This window comes from Melanerpes formicivorus, unplaced genomic scaffold, assembly GCF_026170545.1.
Source record: "Melanerpes formicivorus ecotype bairdi unplaced genomic scaffold, bMelFor1.0.p_v2 SCAF_9, whole genome shotgun sequence".
Taxonomy (NCBI): Eukaryota; Metazoa; Chordata; class Aves; order Piciformes; family Picidae; genus Melanerpes; species Melanerpes formicivorus.
This window is the reverse complement of record NW_027142361.1, coordinates 27,639,282-27,654,670: the sequence shown is the minus strand read 5'-3', so window position 1 is coordinate 27,654,670 and position 15,389 is coordinate 27,639,282. Positions and strand designations below refer to the sequence as shown.

Here is a 15,389-nt window from a genome sequence, read left to right as displayed (position 1 = left end):
GGGGAGATTGGACGTGGCACTTGGTGCCATGGTCTAGTCATGGGGTCTGCGGTGTCAGGTTGGACTCGATGATCCTCGAGGTCCTTTCCAACCTAAGTGATACTGTGATACTGTGATACTGTGATACTACGTAATTTCCTGTGTCCACCCCTCTGGGCTGGACTTCTGGACACAGGAAGTAAACATTGCAGGGGGGCACCCAGCTCAAACTGCAACACGCCACCCCTTATTTCATACCACAATCTTTGCACCCAAACACATCATTAAATCAGAAATCTTCCAATGACGTGTTCGGCGAAGTCCATATCTTCATCTGGGCGTCCACCCAAACAGTCTCTCATTCGGGCTCTAGTGTCTGTCCATTCCAGTTCTTCTTCCCTCATCTAGTAGAACCTCTCAGCGATGTAGAGTTCACTCTTCTGTGGTGCAGGCTCTTCATGGATGCGTTGGACATCCTGGTCACCTGGAAAGAACCTCACAACTTCTCAACCAAACCTTTATTCCCATCTCTATTTACTCAGTGGCATATTTCCACCCCTGGGGCAAGCCAGTCAGAACAATCAGGCTCTAACTGCTTCTCCACCCCTCCAGGAAAACAGCACGCTGAGCCTTCCACAACCCTGCACGGACCTATCCCAAGCCCAGTGCTGACCGCTTCCAGCCACGGCCCAAAGCTCTACAGATGCATATCACAGTACACCGCCATCCCGCTAGGCATTCGCATACCAAAACGTGACAGCATCCAACAACTTAATCCTCCCCTGGCAGAGGGAGGGGCTGCACCACAACCTAGTGAGAAGAAGGGAGGTGGAGCCAGGTGCTCGGCGCCATTTTCGGAACTCGTCCGAAAAGGTCGGGGAAGAGACTAGGGCCGGCCCTGCCGCAGCCCGAGCGCACGGCCGTGCTCACCGCCGCCGCCGCTCCAAGCGCACGGCTATGCTCACCGCTGCCGCAGCTCGAGCGCATGGCCAGGACCGCCGTCGCCGCTCTGAGCGCATGGCCGTGCTCACCGCCGCCGCAGCCCGAGCACATGGCCGGTCCCGCCACCACCGCATCTCAAGTGGATGGCTGGGGGCCACCGGCGCCGCTCCAAGCACACAGACAGTCCCGCAGCCGCAGCCCAAGTGGACGGCCGGGGGCCACCGGCGCCGCTCCAAGCGCACGGCCGGGCCCGCCGCCGCCCAAGCATACAGGAGGGCTCCGGCCGTCTCTATCGCCATGGTACAGAATCAAAATCGCCTCCACCCCTCGGGCATTCAAACGCCTCCTCCAGCAAAAGCCATAAGCACGTCCTCAGGGCCCTTGAGAACAGCTTTCAGCTGGAGTCCCCGTTCGCCCATAGAGAGCCGAGCTCGCCCGCTCGCCGCGGCTGACCCTACCCCGCAGCGAGAACGGACCTGACTTTGATCTGCTCGCCGCTGCCCCTCCCCCACTTCACTCCCTGCCGCTTCTACCGCTCCGCAGAGAATAAAGGTGGAGGAAGGCAGGTCCCGCATTCTCAAGCGGTGCCTCCATTCCGATGGTTAAGAACCACCCCTGCTTGAAATAGTGGGAGGGACTCTGTGCCACCGGTCACGCACCAGGTGTCCCCCTGCAATCCACAAGAACTTAACACAATCACCCCAACACAACACATGAGCCCCCAACTGAAAAAAAACAAAACGATGCCCAGAACTAAATTTAAACTCCCTTATCTTTTGCAATCCGATCTGCAGAGTAGCCACAATAACCAACTCCTACTCCTGGCTGGCTCCGCCAGGAATGTAAAGGGGTTGGGGGCAGATCCTCTGCCCACCTTAACCATCCTCTGCTACCAAGAATGTGCTGGGTTGAGGCAGCCCCCTTCCCCACCACTGGCAACAATAAGCACTCAGACAAACGGATTGCAAAAGTGATGGAAAGTTTAAATAGAAAGCAGTGAACTTTTACAGAAAAAGCAAAATCACAGTGATAAAGAAAAATCCCAAAACAGACCCAGAGAGATCCCATCCCCACCTGAGGGTACACCCAAGACCCCCAGGGCTCCTCCTTCCCCCTCCCACTGCTAGGCTAGTCTCAGCTGGCCAGATCTGAGACTGCCCATCCCCCATGGCCTTGGGCCTAACCAGGCCCAAAGCCAGGAGACATCTCCCCCAGTTACTGGCTGACGGAGGAGGAAGAAAAGAGAAAGTGCTAGACTCCGCACTGGATCTTATAGTGGTGCAAAGGATTGTGGTAGGAAATACTACATAATTTCCTGTGTCCACCCCTCTGGGCTGGACTGTTGAGGATTGTTTTGAGCAAGAGGGGCCTTGGGTCCCAGGAACGCCTGTGCAATTCAGGCCTTGAAGAATTCTCTGTTGATAATATAGTGGCGCCGTAAGAGATGTGAGAAAGTGCTGATTGCTTGGTATGCTGAAGTCCAGCTGCCCCTGAGATGGGAGGCAAGCAAGATAAGGAGGAGGCGAGATCTGGGGAAGAGAGCAATTAGGCCGGATAGAAGAATTCCACAGAGTTGTGAAAACAATGATGTAACCTTTTAGAGAGCAACCAATAGTATGTTGCCAAGTGGGCATAATTATAGCAAACTGTATATAAGATGTGTCTGATGCTCAATAAAGTTGGATTCCGCTGATCAAATTGGTCGAATAGTGGCCCCTTCTTGCGGCAAATGGCGCTTGAACACGGGACCCTAATGAAGACAAAGGTTTAGGGTCTAAGAAGTTCTTCGGGACTTGGGAGATTCGCAGTAAGCCGGAGGCAAGAAGAAGGCCGGCCCGGGATTGCAGTACCGGAGGCTGCAAGAAAAGGGAAGACAGCCTTGAAGCCGAAGACGCTGTAGAGCCAGGAACTGCTTAAATGAGGACTGTGCACACAGGTATTAACGTTTAAATACGGACATGGATAGGCAGGCAGCGTATGATTTATTTATATGCTTTTTAGAAAAGCGACAGTGTAAGTTAAATTTTACAAAGGAGTTGGTGCCGCTGTTAAGCTATGCAGAAGAGTTAGGATATTTTAAGGATCCAAATGAGGTGTTTGAAAGATTGCAGTGGAAAAAGTCTGGACAAGACTTGTGGCTGCATGGGTTAGATGATGAAAAACGAGCAAAGAAGTGTGGAAAATGGTGGAAGATGGTTATGACAGCATTGGATCAGCATCATGCTGAGCAAATGGCAGCTTATCAAGCCAGGGTACGATTAGATCATACGGACCCAAATGGAGCAAGTGTTACACATGCTGGGTTGCCTTTGTCAGAAGAGGTTCAGGATTATTTAAGAAAGGAGAAGGCTGCGTGTGTAAAAGGGCTAGGTGGCAGAGTTGAATTACAATCTGTAACACAGGACTCTGCTGAGGAGCCTTCCCCGTCTCTTTTAGCTGAGCAAATTGTACAGGAGAAGAAAGTAGGTGAGGGAGAGGAGACAAACAGGGCGGTAGATCCATGAGGTGGTGTTAAAGATCATGCAAGAAAGCACGCAGAGTATTGGCGAAAGGTTGCAGAACACTTAAATGCCGAAGGAGATCAGGAAGGGCTTAGCCGGCTGGCTGCTTCACATCAAGCTTTTCCAGTAATGTATACACAGGTCCCTGGGGAGCAAAATGTTGTTCAGGCTGATGTAACTCAATTGCCATGGAAATTGTTATCTCAATTAAGACAGACTGCGAGTCAGTTTGGGGTTCAATCTGAACCAGCTAGACAGATGATTGATTTTATTTATATGAACTATAATATGTTACCTAGAGATTCTTATAATGTTATGAAGCTGATCCTAACAGCATCTCAATTTATGACATTTTTGAATGAGTGGGAACACCTAGCTAGACAATCAGCTGGAGTACAAAGACAGCAAAACGATCCATTATTTGGTGTAACAGTAGATCAGTTGTGTGGAACGGGACGGTATGAGAGACCAGAGTTACAGGCACTTTTACAGCCGCCTGTTTTGCAAGCATCAGCCCAGATAGCAAGGAGGGCTTTTGAAAAGCAGAAGGATGGAAATGCAAATCCTCACTATATGGGAATTAAGCAAGGTAGACAGGAACCTCTTGGTGAATTTGTAGATAAGTTGCTTGCCGCACTTAGAGCAGCAAGCGTAGGAGAAGGTATCCGAGAGGCAATTTTAAGGCAGTGTTTAATGCAGAATGGGAACCAGCAGACGCAACAGCTTATTACATCAGCAGATCCTAGATGGACGGTAGCCGAATTGTTGCAGAGGGCTCAGGACTTGCCAAGCAATCCGATGGCCATGTTGACGGAGGTGATTGATAAGGGATTACAAAAACAGGCTGAGGTGTTGTCAATGACAATGACAAAACAGCTTGAGCATAGTCAACAGGTTATGGCAGCCTTAGTACATTTGCGCACAAACTCCAAAGGGCAAGGCCGACCCTATAAGCAGTCATCAGACGAAATACAGTGTCATCGAAAAGCGTAAGGCGGAGATATCGTCTAAAGTAATGCCTGGACTTTTGGCCCATAGATCCGCTTTAGGGCATTTCCCTAACGGAGATAGTTATTTTGATGAAGCTTGTTGGAGAGAATACAGGAACAAGTTGTGGGACTTGGTTATAGATGGTGATAAAACTGCTATAAAGCTGCAAAAGTCGTGGCGAGAATGCATGAACTGTGTTAAAACCTATGAACTGAAACAGCGAATGGCTGCTGCAGTTAGAGCAACTTTGTCAGGACAAGATGCAGCGCCAGGTGTATCTGAGTTGCAGCTGAAAGATGTGTCTGAGAACTATCGACCGATCGACCGGGGCCGCCCCCGATACATCTTGCGGCGACCACACCGCGTTTACCAGCCGTCACCACTGCCGTTTGCACACAGCGGGGAAAAAGCCGGAAAAAGGCAGCTCAGTGTGTTCGACCCCTTTTTATCAACACCTTCCTCTGACATCGCCAGCGACAGCTCGGATTCGGAAGACAACACCGGCAGCGAGGAATTCCAACAGCGCCGACTTTGCTTTACGGCCCCTCTTAGAAAAAATGGAGCGCTTGGAGGCTCGCGGTTACAGCGTTCCTGCCACCGCACTCCTCCCGCGAGCCCTGCTGACCCCCGCGGATACCGACGGCTCCGACCAAGGCGGTACCGGCTGACGCACCACCGACACCGACAGCACCGACAGTAGCAGCGGAGCAGCTGCCACAGCAGCAGCCCCCACCCCTTTCCCCCGCAGCGGCTTTAGCCGCACTACTCTGTTTTGATTTAAAGCAACAGTACTCATTTTGTCACTTCTGATTGTAACGTCTTTCAGAGATTTGTTATTTAGAGTTTTGTTACGTTTTTCTAATAAGCATAATGAATAAGTAAGCATTTGGTATTTATAAGTACTTAGTACATAGTAATTGCAGTAAGGTGTATGCACTTAGTTAAGAGTTTAAATTGTAAGATTTTCTTTTGGTTCGAACCTTCTTAGTTGTCTGCCTAGGCATTTCAAAGGAGCTCCATGTAATATAGTTAAGGAATATATAAACAGGTTTTAATTTTGGAAAGTGTTTTTTAGTTAATGTAACAATTTTATTTCTTTTTAGACACTGATTTGATGGATTAATTTTAACATAGTTTTTTAAGGTTTTAAGGATTTTTTGGTATTAGCATAAGTTAAGGTTTGTAGTAAATAGGTATTAATTTTAACAACTATTCCTTCACTAATGTGCAGAAGAATCAAGACTAAGAGGAAACAGCATTTCCCATGAAGTCGAACATCGATCACAATAACTGTTATGATAATCTGGGGTCAAAAGCAGCAATCAAAAAAAATATTTTGTCCTGAATGCTGAATCTGAAAATAGGCAGTTTGGGCTGGTAAATACAGAAAACCTATTTTCTGGTGAGAAAAAGGATTTAAATCCCCATGGAAAATTATTGAAAGGGATTGGCATAAGTGGGAAATAAAGACTAGAGAAATTTTACTTGGGAAGTATCAGGAATAATTAAAAGGATTAGTAAAAGGAAAAGTAAGAGACATAAGATTTTGAAGGAAGAGGAATTGAAATAACAAAAGCACAATGGGAAATGGTAAACAAACTAACCAAGGAAGTAGAGAAGAGACTCCAAATGGAATTTTGAAGTGGGTTGAGGAGTTAAAATCTGTAGGGCTCCTGAAGAATGTAACTGCTGCCGAGAAGAAAAAACACCCGGCTGCTGGTTGCACCCCAGCAGGCCGAGGAGGCAGAGTTAACATATACTGGTGGAGCCTAATTTTGATCCTAACCCTATTTGCACATAAGGAGTCCAATCGAAATCAAAAACCACGTTCCCATGTGTGGAATCTTGATCAGACCGGAGAGAAAAGACTTGAACTTGAAAAAGCAATGGTAAATTTTTCTGCTACAGTTGAAATCATGGTAAATGCAAGCACAGATGCAATAAAAGCACAGCAAATTGAAATCAATAGTCTCTCGAAAATATCTACTCCGAATAGATTAGCTTTGGATTTTTTATATGTTAAGGAAGGGGGTGTATGTGTAGTCATAAATGTAAGTTATTATAGTTATGTTAATCTAGATAAACGAGTGGAAACAGATTTACAGGCGATTGTAAACCACAATCAGATATTACATCAGATTTCTTTAGATGATACTTCTTGTGGATTTAAAGAAATATGGGATAAATTAACTTTCTGGTTACCAAATCTAAATTGGCTTAAACATTTGTTTGTAATATTCGTTGGAATAATTGTAATATTGCTATGCATAATACTCTGCAATTGTTGTTACAAAATACTAAGACCTTTAAGTAAGATTGCTCATGTCAACGAGTTACAAGTAGAGAATTATGATCAGAATGTGATCAGAACAGATGAACTTAATTATGATCCAATTAAGAAGGTTCTGAAATATCTGGAAATTTTAACACAAATCAATGGTGACAAAAAAAAAAAAAAAAAAAAGGGGGGGAATTGTGATGAATATACTGGTGATTTGTGTCAAAATTGTAAGACTTAGAGTGCACTGGGATTAAGGGTCAGGATCTTGTGAGGCCTGTTTAGAGGGTAAAGGGAAAGAAACCTATCTTGCAGACTTGCAAGGACACTGTCTGGTTAATTGGAGACACCACGGCTGAGAAGGAGCTGTCTTAAAGATAAACATTCAGAACTAGGAATTTGTTTTCTTCAGATAAGAAGCCTGCACAATTGGGCATGCGTGAAAGTGGATGCTTTGACCCTTACCACACTAAATGTAGGGAGAAGGGATTTAAATGTTATCTCACCAGTTTGCTATAATTTTACACACCTAGAGGGAAAATCAAAATTCATAACAACACAACATGCATTTTCATTTTCGGTTGAAAACATCAACAAATGGTACCAACAAGAGATCAGTATTACTAGGATGAGCAAAAACACATTATTATGGGTAATTTTATATTGGGCAAAGCAATGAAGCTCTTTTGCTCTTGCTGATTGCCTGCAAGTTTTCTGTCTGTGAAGCTAGAGCCTGGCCAGATCTACCTTTACAGATTAAAGAAATCTTGCTACCATTAAACAAATTATGATTTTTGACCATCCTAGAGAAAATAAAGATGCAACATAACAGGTAATAATGAATTGATTAAACTTTTTCAGACGTGTCTGATAGGGATACCCAGACTTAATGTAAATATGTTTGTTAATTATAGTAGTAAGTTTTAAGGTTCTTAGGCATTATTGTACTCATTTTTGATTATTGTTAAACTTGTTTATAATTGTATTATGCAAAGTGTTCAAGGAATAACCTCCAAGGCCTTACTTGCACAAAAGAAGAACGGGGGAATTGTTGAGGATTGTTTTGAGCAAGAGGGGCCTTGGGTCCCAGGAACGCCTGTGCAATTCAGGCCTTGAAGAATTCTCTGTTGATAATATAGTGGCGCCGTAAGAGATGTGAGAAAGTGCTGATTGCTTGGTATGCTGAAGTCCAGCTGCCCCTGAGATGGGAGGCAAGCAAGATAAGGAGGAGGCGAGATCTGGGGAAGAGAGCAATTAGGCCAGATAGAAGAATTCCACAGAGTTGTGAAAACAATGATGCAACCTTTTAGAGAGCAACCAATAGTATGTTGCCAAGTGGGCATAATTATAGCAAACTGTATATAAGATGTGTCTGATGCTCAATAAAGTTGGATTCCGCTGATCAAATTGGTCGAATAGCGGCCCCTTCTTGCGGCACTGGACTTCTGGACACAGGAAGTAAACATTGCAGGGGGGCACCCAGCTCAAACTGCAACACTTTCCCAGCATTAATACTTCATCATTTTCATCATCAGGAAGAATATCTCCTACTAACTGTTGCTCAAACTCTCTACTGCTTTGTGTTCAGAGGGTTTAGTGTCCCAGCCATCCCAGAAAGAGAAATCAACTCTGGTGTCCAGCTTTTTTTTTTTGTATGGCAGCAAACCAACTAAATTCTCCCTCAGATCACTTTTTCCTCTTGGAAATTAAGACATAAAAATAGAATAGTTAGACTATATTAAGCATCACACTGCTGCTGACAGGATGTAAAACATTAACAATCATGTAAAAAAACAATTAAATCCCTTTGTGGGTCAAGATGAAGCTTCAGAAGTGAGGAAGAAACACCTTGGGGAAACAAAGATCTACTTCAGCACTGAGCTGCTTTGTCCATTCTGAACCTGCATCTGCATGGACAATAAATTCTTTTAGTATCACTGTAGGTCACTTTTCACCCCAAACTGTGACAAAGAAGCCCAAGCAGCTGCTATTTGATAATGCACATCTGAACTAGCATTTCCTGAGCTTATGAAAAATAGAGCACTCCAGTTTATTTATAGGACTAAAGATGCTTACAGCCCATACATAAATATTAATTTTTTTTTCTTTACACTTCTGTGACATAAACCAGTTGAAACCTCATAGCCAGGGAGTTCTGCTGCTTACCTGCAACCTGTCCTGACCCCATTTTGGGGGGGGTTTATCATATCAGCTGTCAGGGCACAGCAAGGACTGAGCTGATCTATGAGGGATGGTGAACCAGGAGCCAAGCAGGGTAACAAGACAGGGGGGAGCAGCAGCTCTTTTCACCATGGAGGCAGGATGTGGAATGACAAATCTGGGTGGCAACCAGGCTCAGACATCATCCAGTGCTCTCCTGAGATGTCCACAATGACACAGGGCTCCCACTGGCAAAATCCCCCTGGATTCAGCCAGCTAAACACTAACTTTGCTAACTCATCTTCCAGAAGAGGAATGCACCTCTGGCACTGACATCTCCCTGAAGGCTTTCAAGGCCAGCTTGGATGAGGCTTTGATCAACCTGGTCCAGTGGAAGGTGTCCCTGCCCATGGCAGGGGGGTTGAGACTGGATGATCTTTAAGGTCCCTTCCAATCCAAACCCTTCTATGAATCTGTGAATCCACCCAACACTTCAGTCAGCAGGAACACCTCCATCAGGCTGCCCAGGGACACATCAACTCTGACGTGGAATGTCTCTAAGGATGGGGCCTCAACTACATCCCTAGGCAACCTCTTCCAGTATTTCACCACTCCCATGGTAAAGAACTTCCTCCTGTTGTCCAACCTAGATCTCCCCTGCTCCACTTTGAAAGCATTGCCCCTCATCCTATCACTCCAAGCCCTTCTAAACAGACCTTCCCCAGCCTTCCTGTAGGTCCCCCTTCAGATACTGAAATGCAGCTCTAAGGTTTCCCTGGAGCCTTCTTTTCTCTAGGATACACAGCCCCAATTCTTTCAGCCTGTCTTTAATAGCAGAGGCTGCCAGTGACCTTCTGGGCTGCCAGTGCCCACTGCTGGCTCATGTCCAGCTTCTCATTCACCAGCACCCCAACCCCTTTTCTGCTCTCAATCCCATCATCTCCCAGCTTCTATTGGTATGGAGGACATGCTGGAAATTCCTTGCTGGAATCCAGTTCTAGAAATCACATCTAGTCCTCTTCCTTCTCCTAGCTCCCACCACAGGATATTGCCATAGGGCTGTACAAAGGGTGTATAAAGAACCAACTCATTCCATATTGACCAGGGCATGAAGCTGTGGCTGAACAGAGTTGCTCTGCATGTGCAGCACTGTCAGCTCGCTCAGAGTGGTAGCCATGAGAGCTTCCTGTGGTCGCGGTGTCCCAGTGGACTTGCAGTCTGTTCCTGTGGCAGAGCTGTGTTCATGCAGAGTGATGACACTGCCTGGGACAATAGCCAGGCTCTGGTAGTGGCCATTCTCTGGGAGTTTGGGTGACATGTCATACTCTTCATCAGGAAGCTCTGTTTTGTGACATTCATTGGTCTTAGCTGCTCCTTCGACGATGACGAGGAAGGACTTCCAGGGAGTGTTTTTGTCGTGTATCTGAAACAAAACCAGACAAGAAACAGGAGGCTGAAATCATGGTGACTTGTTTGGGCTTCAAGAGCTTGGATTCAGCTCGTGCTTGATGCTGGATCAGAGGGCTGGAGCACCTCTCCTATGAGGACAGACTGAAGGAGTTGGGGCTGTTCAGTCTGCAGAAGAGAAGGCTCCAAGGTGACCTCATTGTGGCCTTCCAGTATCTGAAGGGGGCCTACAAGAAGGCTGGGGAGGGACTTCTCAGGATCTCAGGTAGTGATAGGACTAGGGGGAATGGAATGAAGCTGGAGGTGGGGAGATTCAGGCTGGATGTGAGGAGGAGGTTCTTCACCATGAGAGTGGTGAAACCCTGGAATGGGTTGTCCAGGGAGGTGGTTGAGGCCCTGTCCCTGGAGGTGTTTAAGACCAGGCTGGACGAGGCTCTGGCCAGCCTGATCTAGTGTGGGGTGTCCCTGCCCATGGCAGTGGGTTTGGAACTAGATGATCCTTGTGGTCCCTTCCAACCCTGACTGATACTATGATACTGATACTATACTATACATCCCACATAATGTCCCTCATCTCTGCTCTGGTGAGACTCCACCTGGAACACTGAGTCCAGCTTTGGACACCTCAGCACAAGAACAAGAACCTGATGAAGCTGGCCCAGAAGAGGCCACAAAAATGATCTGAAGGCTGGAACCCCCTCTGCTGTGAGGACAGTGTGAAAGAGTTGGGGTTGTTCAGCTGGAGAAGAGAAGGGTGAGGTCCCTTCCCACCCTAACAATTCAATGATTCTATGATTCATTATGGCTCTGGGCAACTTGATCTACTGCAAGATGTCCCTGCCCATGGCAGGTGGGTGGAAGTGTGTGACCGTTTGAGGCTGTCCCCTTAAGAAAGGGAATATGGTGGTTGGATGTTTGTAAACGAAAAGGTGGATCTAAACTAATTTCATTGGTAGATTGGGAGGAAGCACCTTCTGAACTGGGAGTGCAGGAGGGTATCCTGGGCATTCCAGCACTTTATCTTCAGTCTTGCTTCCGCTCCTCCGCAGGGCAGCAGCTCTCTGTGCTGGGCTTTCGGCCAAGGTTTTGGCCTTGAAACTGATAAGCTACCATGGCCTGTATTAACTGCTTTCCAATTAACACATAACTGCTTCTAATTTTTTTCTCTTTTCTCTTTTTCTAACCCTCTCTGGGGAAAGGGGGAGAGAAGGGGGAGCAGAGGTGGGGAACCCCCTCAGCAGAGGGGGGGGGACTCTCATTTCTGTGCTACTTTATTGTATATTTTTGTATATATTGTAAATACTGTAAATTCTGTATATTCCCCTGCATATCCTATATTGCTTTGTAAATATACAGCACCCACTGCTTTGCTAATTCAGCTGTGAGGTTTTTTTTCCTTCACTTATCTGGGGGGAGAAGGTCTTTCTCTCCCAACCCCATGAAGTCCCTTCCAACCCTAACATTTCTATGATTCTCTGTGGCTCTGAGCAGCCTGATGTGGTGTGAGGTGTGTCTACCCCCAGCAGGGGGGTTGCAACTGGATGATCCTTGAGGCCCTTTCCTACCCTAACAATTCTATGATTCTATGTGGCTCTGAGCAGCCTGATGCACTGTGAGGTGTCCCTGCCCACAGCAGGGGGCTTGGAACTGGATTATCCTTGAGGTCCCTTCCAACCTTAACAATTCTATGATTCTATGATGTGGTTGGTGTGAAGTGTCCCTGCCCACAGCAGGGGGGTTGCAACTGGATCATCCTAGAGGTCCTTTCCAACCCTGACAATTCCATGAAACTCCACAAAAAACCCAGCCTGAAGGCCCCTTCCAGGCCTGAGACAGTTAACCCAGGGGTAGGAGGGTGGCTGCCGGGCCAGGAGGGGAGAGGCTCTCACCGAGGTGTGGCGCCGCAGGGTGGACTTGTCGGTGAAGGTCCTGCCACAGGCGTTGCACATGAAGGGCTTCTCGCCGGTGTGGATGCGGTGGTGCCGCTGCAGCGCGTTCAGCTGGGTGAACTGCTTCCCACACTGGTCACAGCAGTAGGGACGCTCCCCTGCAAGCACAGCACCACGGGGGGCATGCACCAGCAAAGTCATTCTGCCCCTTTGCTCTGCCCTCTCCTGAGACCCCATCCCAAGCACTGAGTCCAGCTCTGCTGTCCCCAGCTGGGGAGGGGTTTGGAGCACAGCCCTGTGAGGAGAGGCTGAGGGAGCTGGGGTTGCTTAGCCTGGAGAAGAGGAGGCTCAGGGGAGACATTTAGGCTGGAGATCTGAAAGAAATTCTTTCCTGTAAGGGTGGGAAGACACTGGAATGGGTTGTCCAGGCAGGTCATGGATGCCCTCTCCCTGAAGGTGTTCAAGGCCACGTTGGATAAGGCCCTGAGCAGCCTGGGCTAGTGGAAGGTGTTCCTGTCTATGGCAGGGGGGTCAGAACTAGATGATCTTTAAGACCTCTTCCAACCCAAACCATTCTATGAATCTATGTTGGGCTGTTAGAGGTGCTGCTCACTGAGGAACCTCAGGTAAGCCTTCTGCTTCATGGAACAATGAGGCACACACAAACCTTCACAGAAAAAAATCTCTCACAGCCAATTTTGACAGGCTTGAAGCAAGCAGGTACTGCATAAATGTGAGCAGCCACTGAAGCCTCCCCATCTTTTCAATGTATTTTCCACCAGCACCCAAAACCCTGTCCCACAACAGAAGTTTTCCCCATTACCAGGTGAGCATGTACCACAAGGCTCTCCCCAAACACATCACCAACTGCCTTGCTGCAGTCACTGTATTGAGTTCTCCTTGAAACAACCACTTGGCTGAGATGGAATCATTTGGGTTGAAAAAGGCCTTGAAGATGATACAATCACAGAATGGTAGGGATTGGAATGGACCTCTGAAGATCACCCCCTGCCAAAGCAGGACCACCTAGGGCAGGTCACACAGGATGGGTCTTGAAAGTCTCCAGAGAAGGAGTCTCCACAATCTCTCTGGGCAGCCTGCTCCAGGGCTCCAGCACCCTAACAGTAAAGTCTTTCCTCATGATGAGGTGGAGCTTCCTATGTTCCAGTTTGTATCTGCTGCCCTTGTCCTATCCCAGGGCACCACTGAAAAGAGCCTGGTCCCTTCTTCTTGACACCCACCCTTCAGATACTTATAAACATTCATAAGATCTCCTCTCAGTCTTCTCTTTTAAGCAGCCCCAGGTCTCTCAGCCTTTCCTCAGACAGATGTTCCAGTCCCTTCATCATCCTCACAGCCCTCCCAGCACAGCACAGCCAGGTCACCACTAAACCACATCCCCCAGCACCACATCTACACATAACCATAGAACCCATCCCAAAGAGAGACACCCACTGGAGGAATCCCTTGTCTGCATAAATGGAGCTGTGAGATCCACAGCTTTCCAATCCTGAGACACAAAAGCACCTCCCACCTGTGTGGACTTTAATGTGCTGGTAAAGGGAGTTCCTCTGGGCAAATGTTCTGAAGCAAACTTCACATTTGAAGGGTTTAGATCCGGTGTGGATTCTGTTGTGGTGTTTCAGGTACTCCTTAGAGGCAAAGCTCTTCCCACAGGTTTCACACATAAAAGGTCTTTCCCCTGCAGCAAGGGTGAGGAGGAGGAGAAGAAGAATTAAACATCACATGAATATAATCAGAGAATGCACTGGTTTGGAAGGGACCTTTAAAGCTCACCTAGTCCAACCCTCCTGCAGTAAGCTGGAAGTGTTTAAGAGGGGACTGGATGAGGCACTTGGTGCGATGGTTTAGTTGATCAGATGGTGTTGGGTGATAGGTTGGACATGATGATCTCCAAGGTCTTTTCCAACCTGGTTAACTCTATTCTATTCTGATCAGGTTTTGCTCAGAGCCCCATCAAGCCTCACCTTGAATGTCTCCAGGGATGGGGCCTGCACCACCCACGCTGTAAAAAACTTCTTCCTAATGTCTTACCTAAATCTATCCTTCTCTAGTTCCAAACCACTGCCTCTTGTGCTATCACAACCAGCCCTTGCAAAATGCCTTTCCCCAGCTTTCCTGTAGGCCCCCTTTAGAATAGAATAGAATTAACCAGGTTGGAAAAGACCTTGGAGATCATCGAGTCCAACCTATCACCCAACACCATCTAATCAACTAAACCATGGTACCAAGTACCTCATCCAGTCTCTTCCTAAACACCTCCAGTGATGGTGACTCCACCACCTCCCTGGGCAGCACATTCCAATGGCCAATTACTCTTTCTGGGAAGAATTTCTTCCTAACATCCAGCCTAAACCTCGGCTGCTCTAAGGTCTTCCCAGAGCCTTCTCTTCTCCAGGCTGAACAACCCCTACTCTCTCAGCCTGTCCTCACAGGGGAGGTTTTCCATTCTGATCATTTTTGTGGCCCTCTGTAAATCCAGACTACTGCTGTGTACAGCTCTGATGAAAGGCCTCCAGGGGTAAGCAGGCAGTTTTAGTAAGACACAAGTCAAAAAGTGTTCTTTGAATTATCTCTCATTGTCTTTTAATGGGTTTTTGCCATCCCCATTAGGGACAAGTCAGTGGCAGCAGGTCCATGAAGAGATGTAAAAATGCAACACAGCTCAAAGGTGATACAAAGGGTTGCCTCCAGGCAGTTTACAGCCTGGACAGAATCAGAGAATCATTTTGCTTGGAAAAGACCTTTAAAGATCATCCTACCATGACCTAATCCTGCCAAGGCTGCTGCCAAACCCTGTCCCTTAGCACCATGTCCAGGCATGGCAACACTACCACCTCCCTGGGCAGCCTGGTCCAGTGTTTTGAAAACCCTTCCAGTGAAAAAGATTCTTCTACTATCCAGCCTAAACCTGGTTATTGAGGACCATGCAAAGCAGCCTGTCCCTATATCCCAGCCAGCTGGGAACTCCTTCTCTTTCACAGATTCATAGAATGGTTTGGTTGGGAAGGGACCTTAAAGATCACCTAGGTCCACCCCTCCCTGCCATGGGGCTAGGATACCTTCCACTAGACCAGATTGCTCAAGGCCTCATCCAACCTGGCTCTGTCCCCCTCTCTTCCTCCACTCTGTCCCCCTCTATTCCTCCACTCTGTCCCTTTACTCTTCCCCACTCTCTGTCTATCTTCCTACAGGAGCCTCTCTCAGTAAAACTGTCTAGGA

At 47.4% G+C, this 15,389-nt stretch overlaps 1 protein-coding gene across 1 annotated transcript in view; it reads right to left on the bottom strand.

Moving 5' to 3' along the window:
• Positions 1-7,967: 7,967 nt before the first annotated feature.
• The window catches only part of LOC137443486 (GDNF-inducible zinc finger protein 1-like), a 49,666-nt gene continuing 42,244 nt past the window's right edge, over positions 7,968-15,389 (bottom strand). The window contains exons 4-6 of the mRNA XM_068143251.1: positions 13,681-13,848; positions 12,147-12,304; positions 7,968-10,273 (exon numbers count right to left, since the gene is read on the bottom strand). Of these exons, the coding sequence (XP_067999352.1) occupies positions 9,938-10,273; positions 12,147-12,304; positions 13,681-13,848 (662 nt within the window). The 3' untranslated portion in view covers positions 7,968-9,937. The remainder of the gene's footprint in view (positions 10,274-12,146; positions 12,305-13,680; positions 13,849-15,389) is intronic.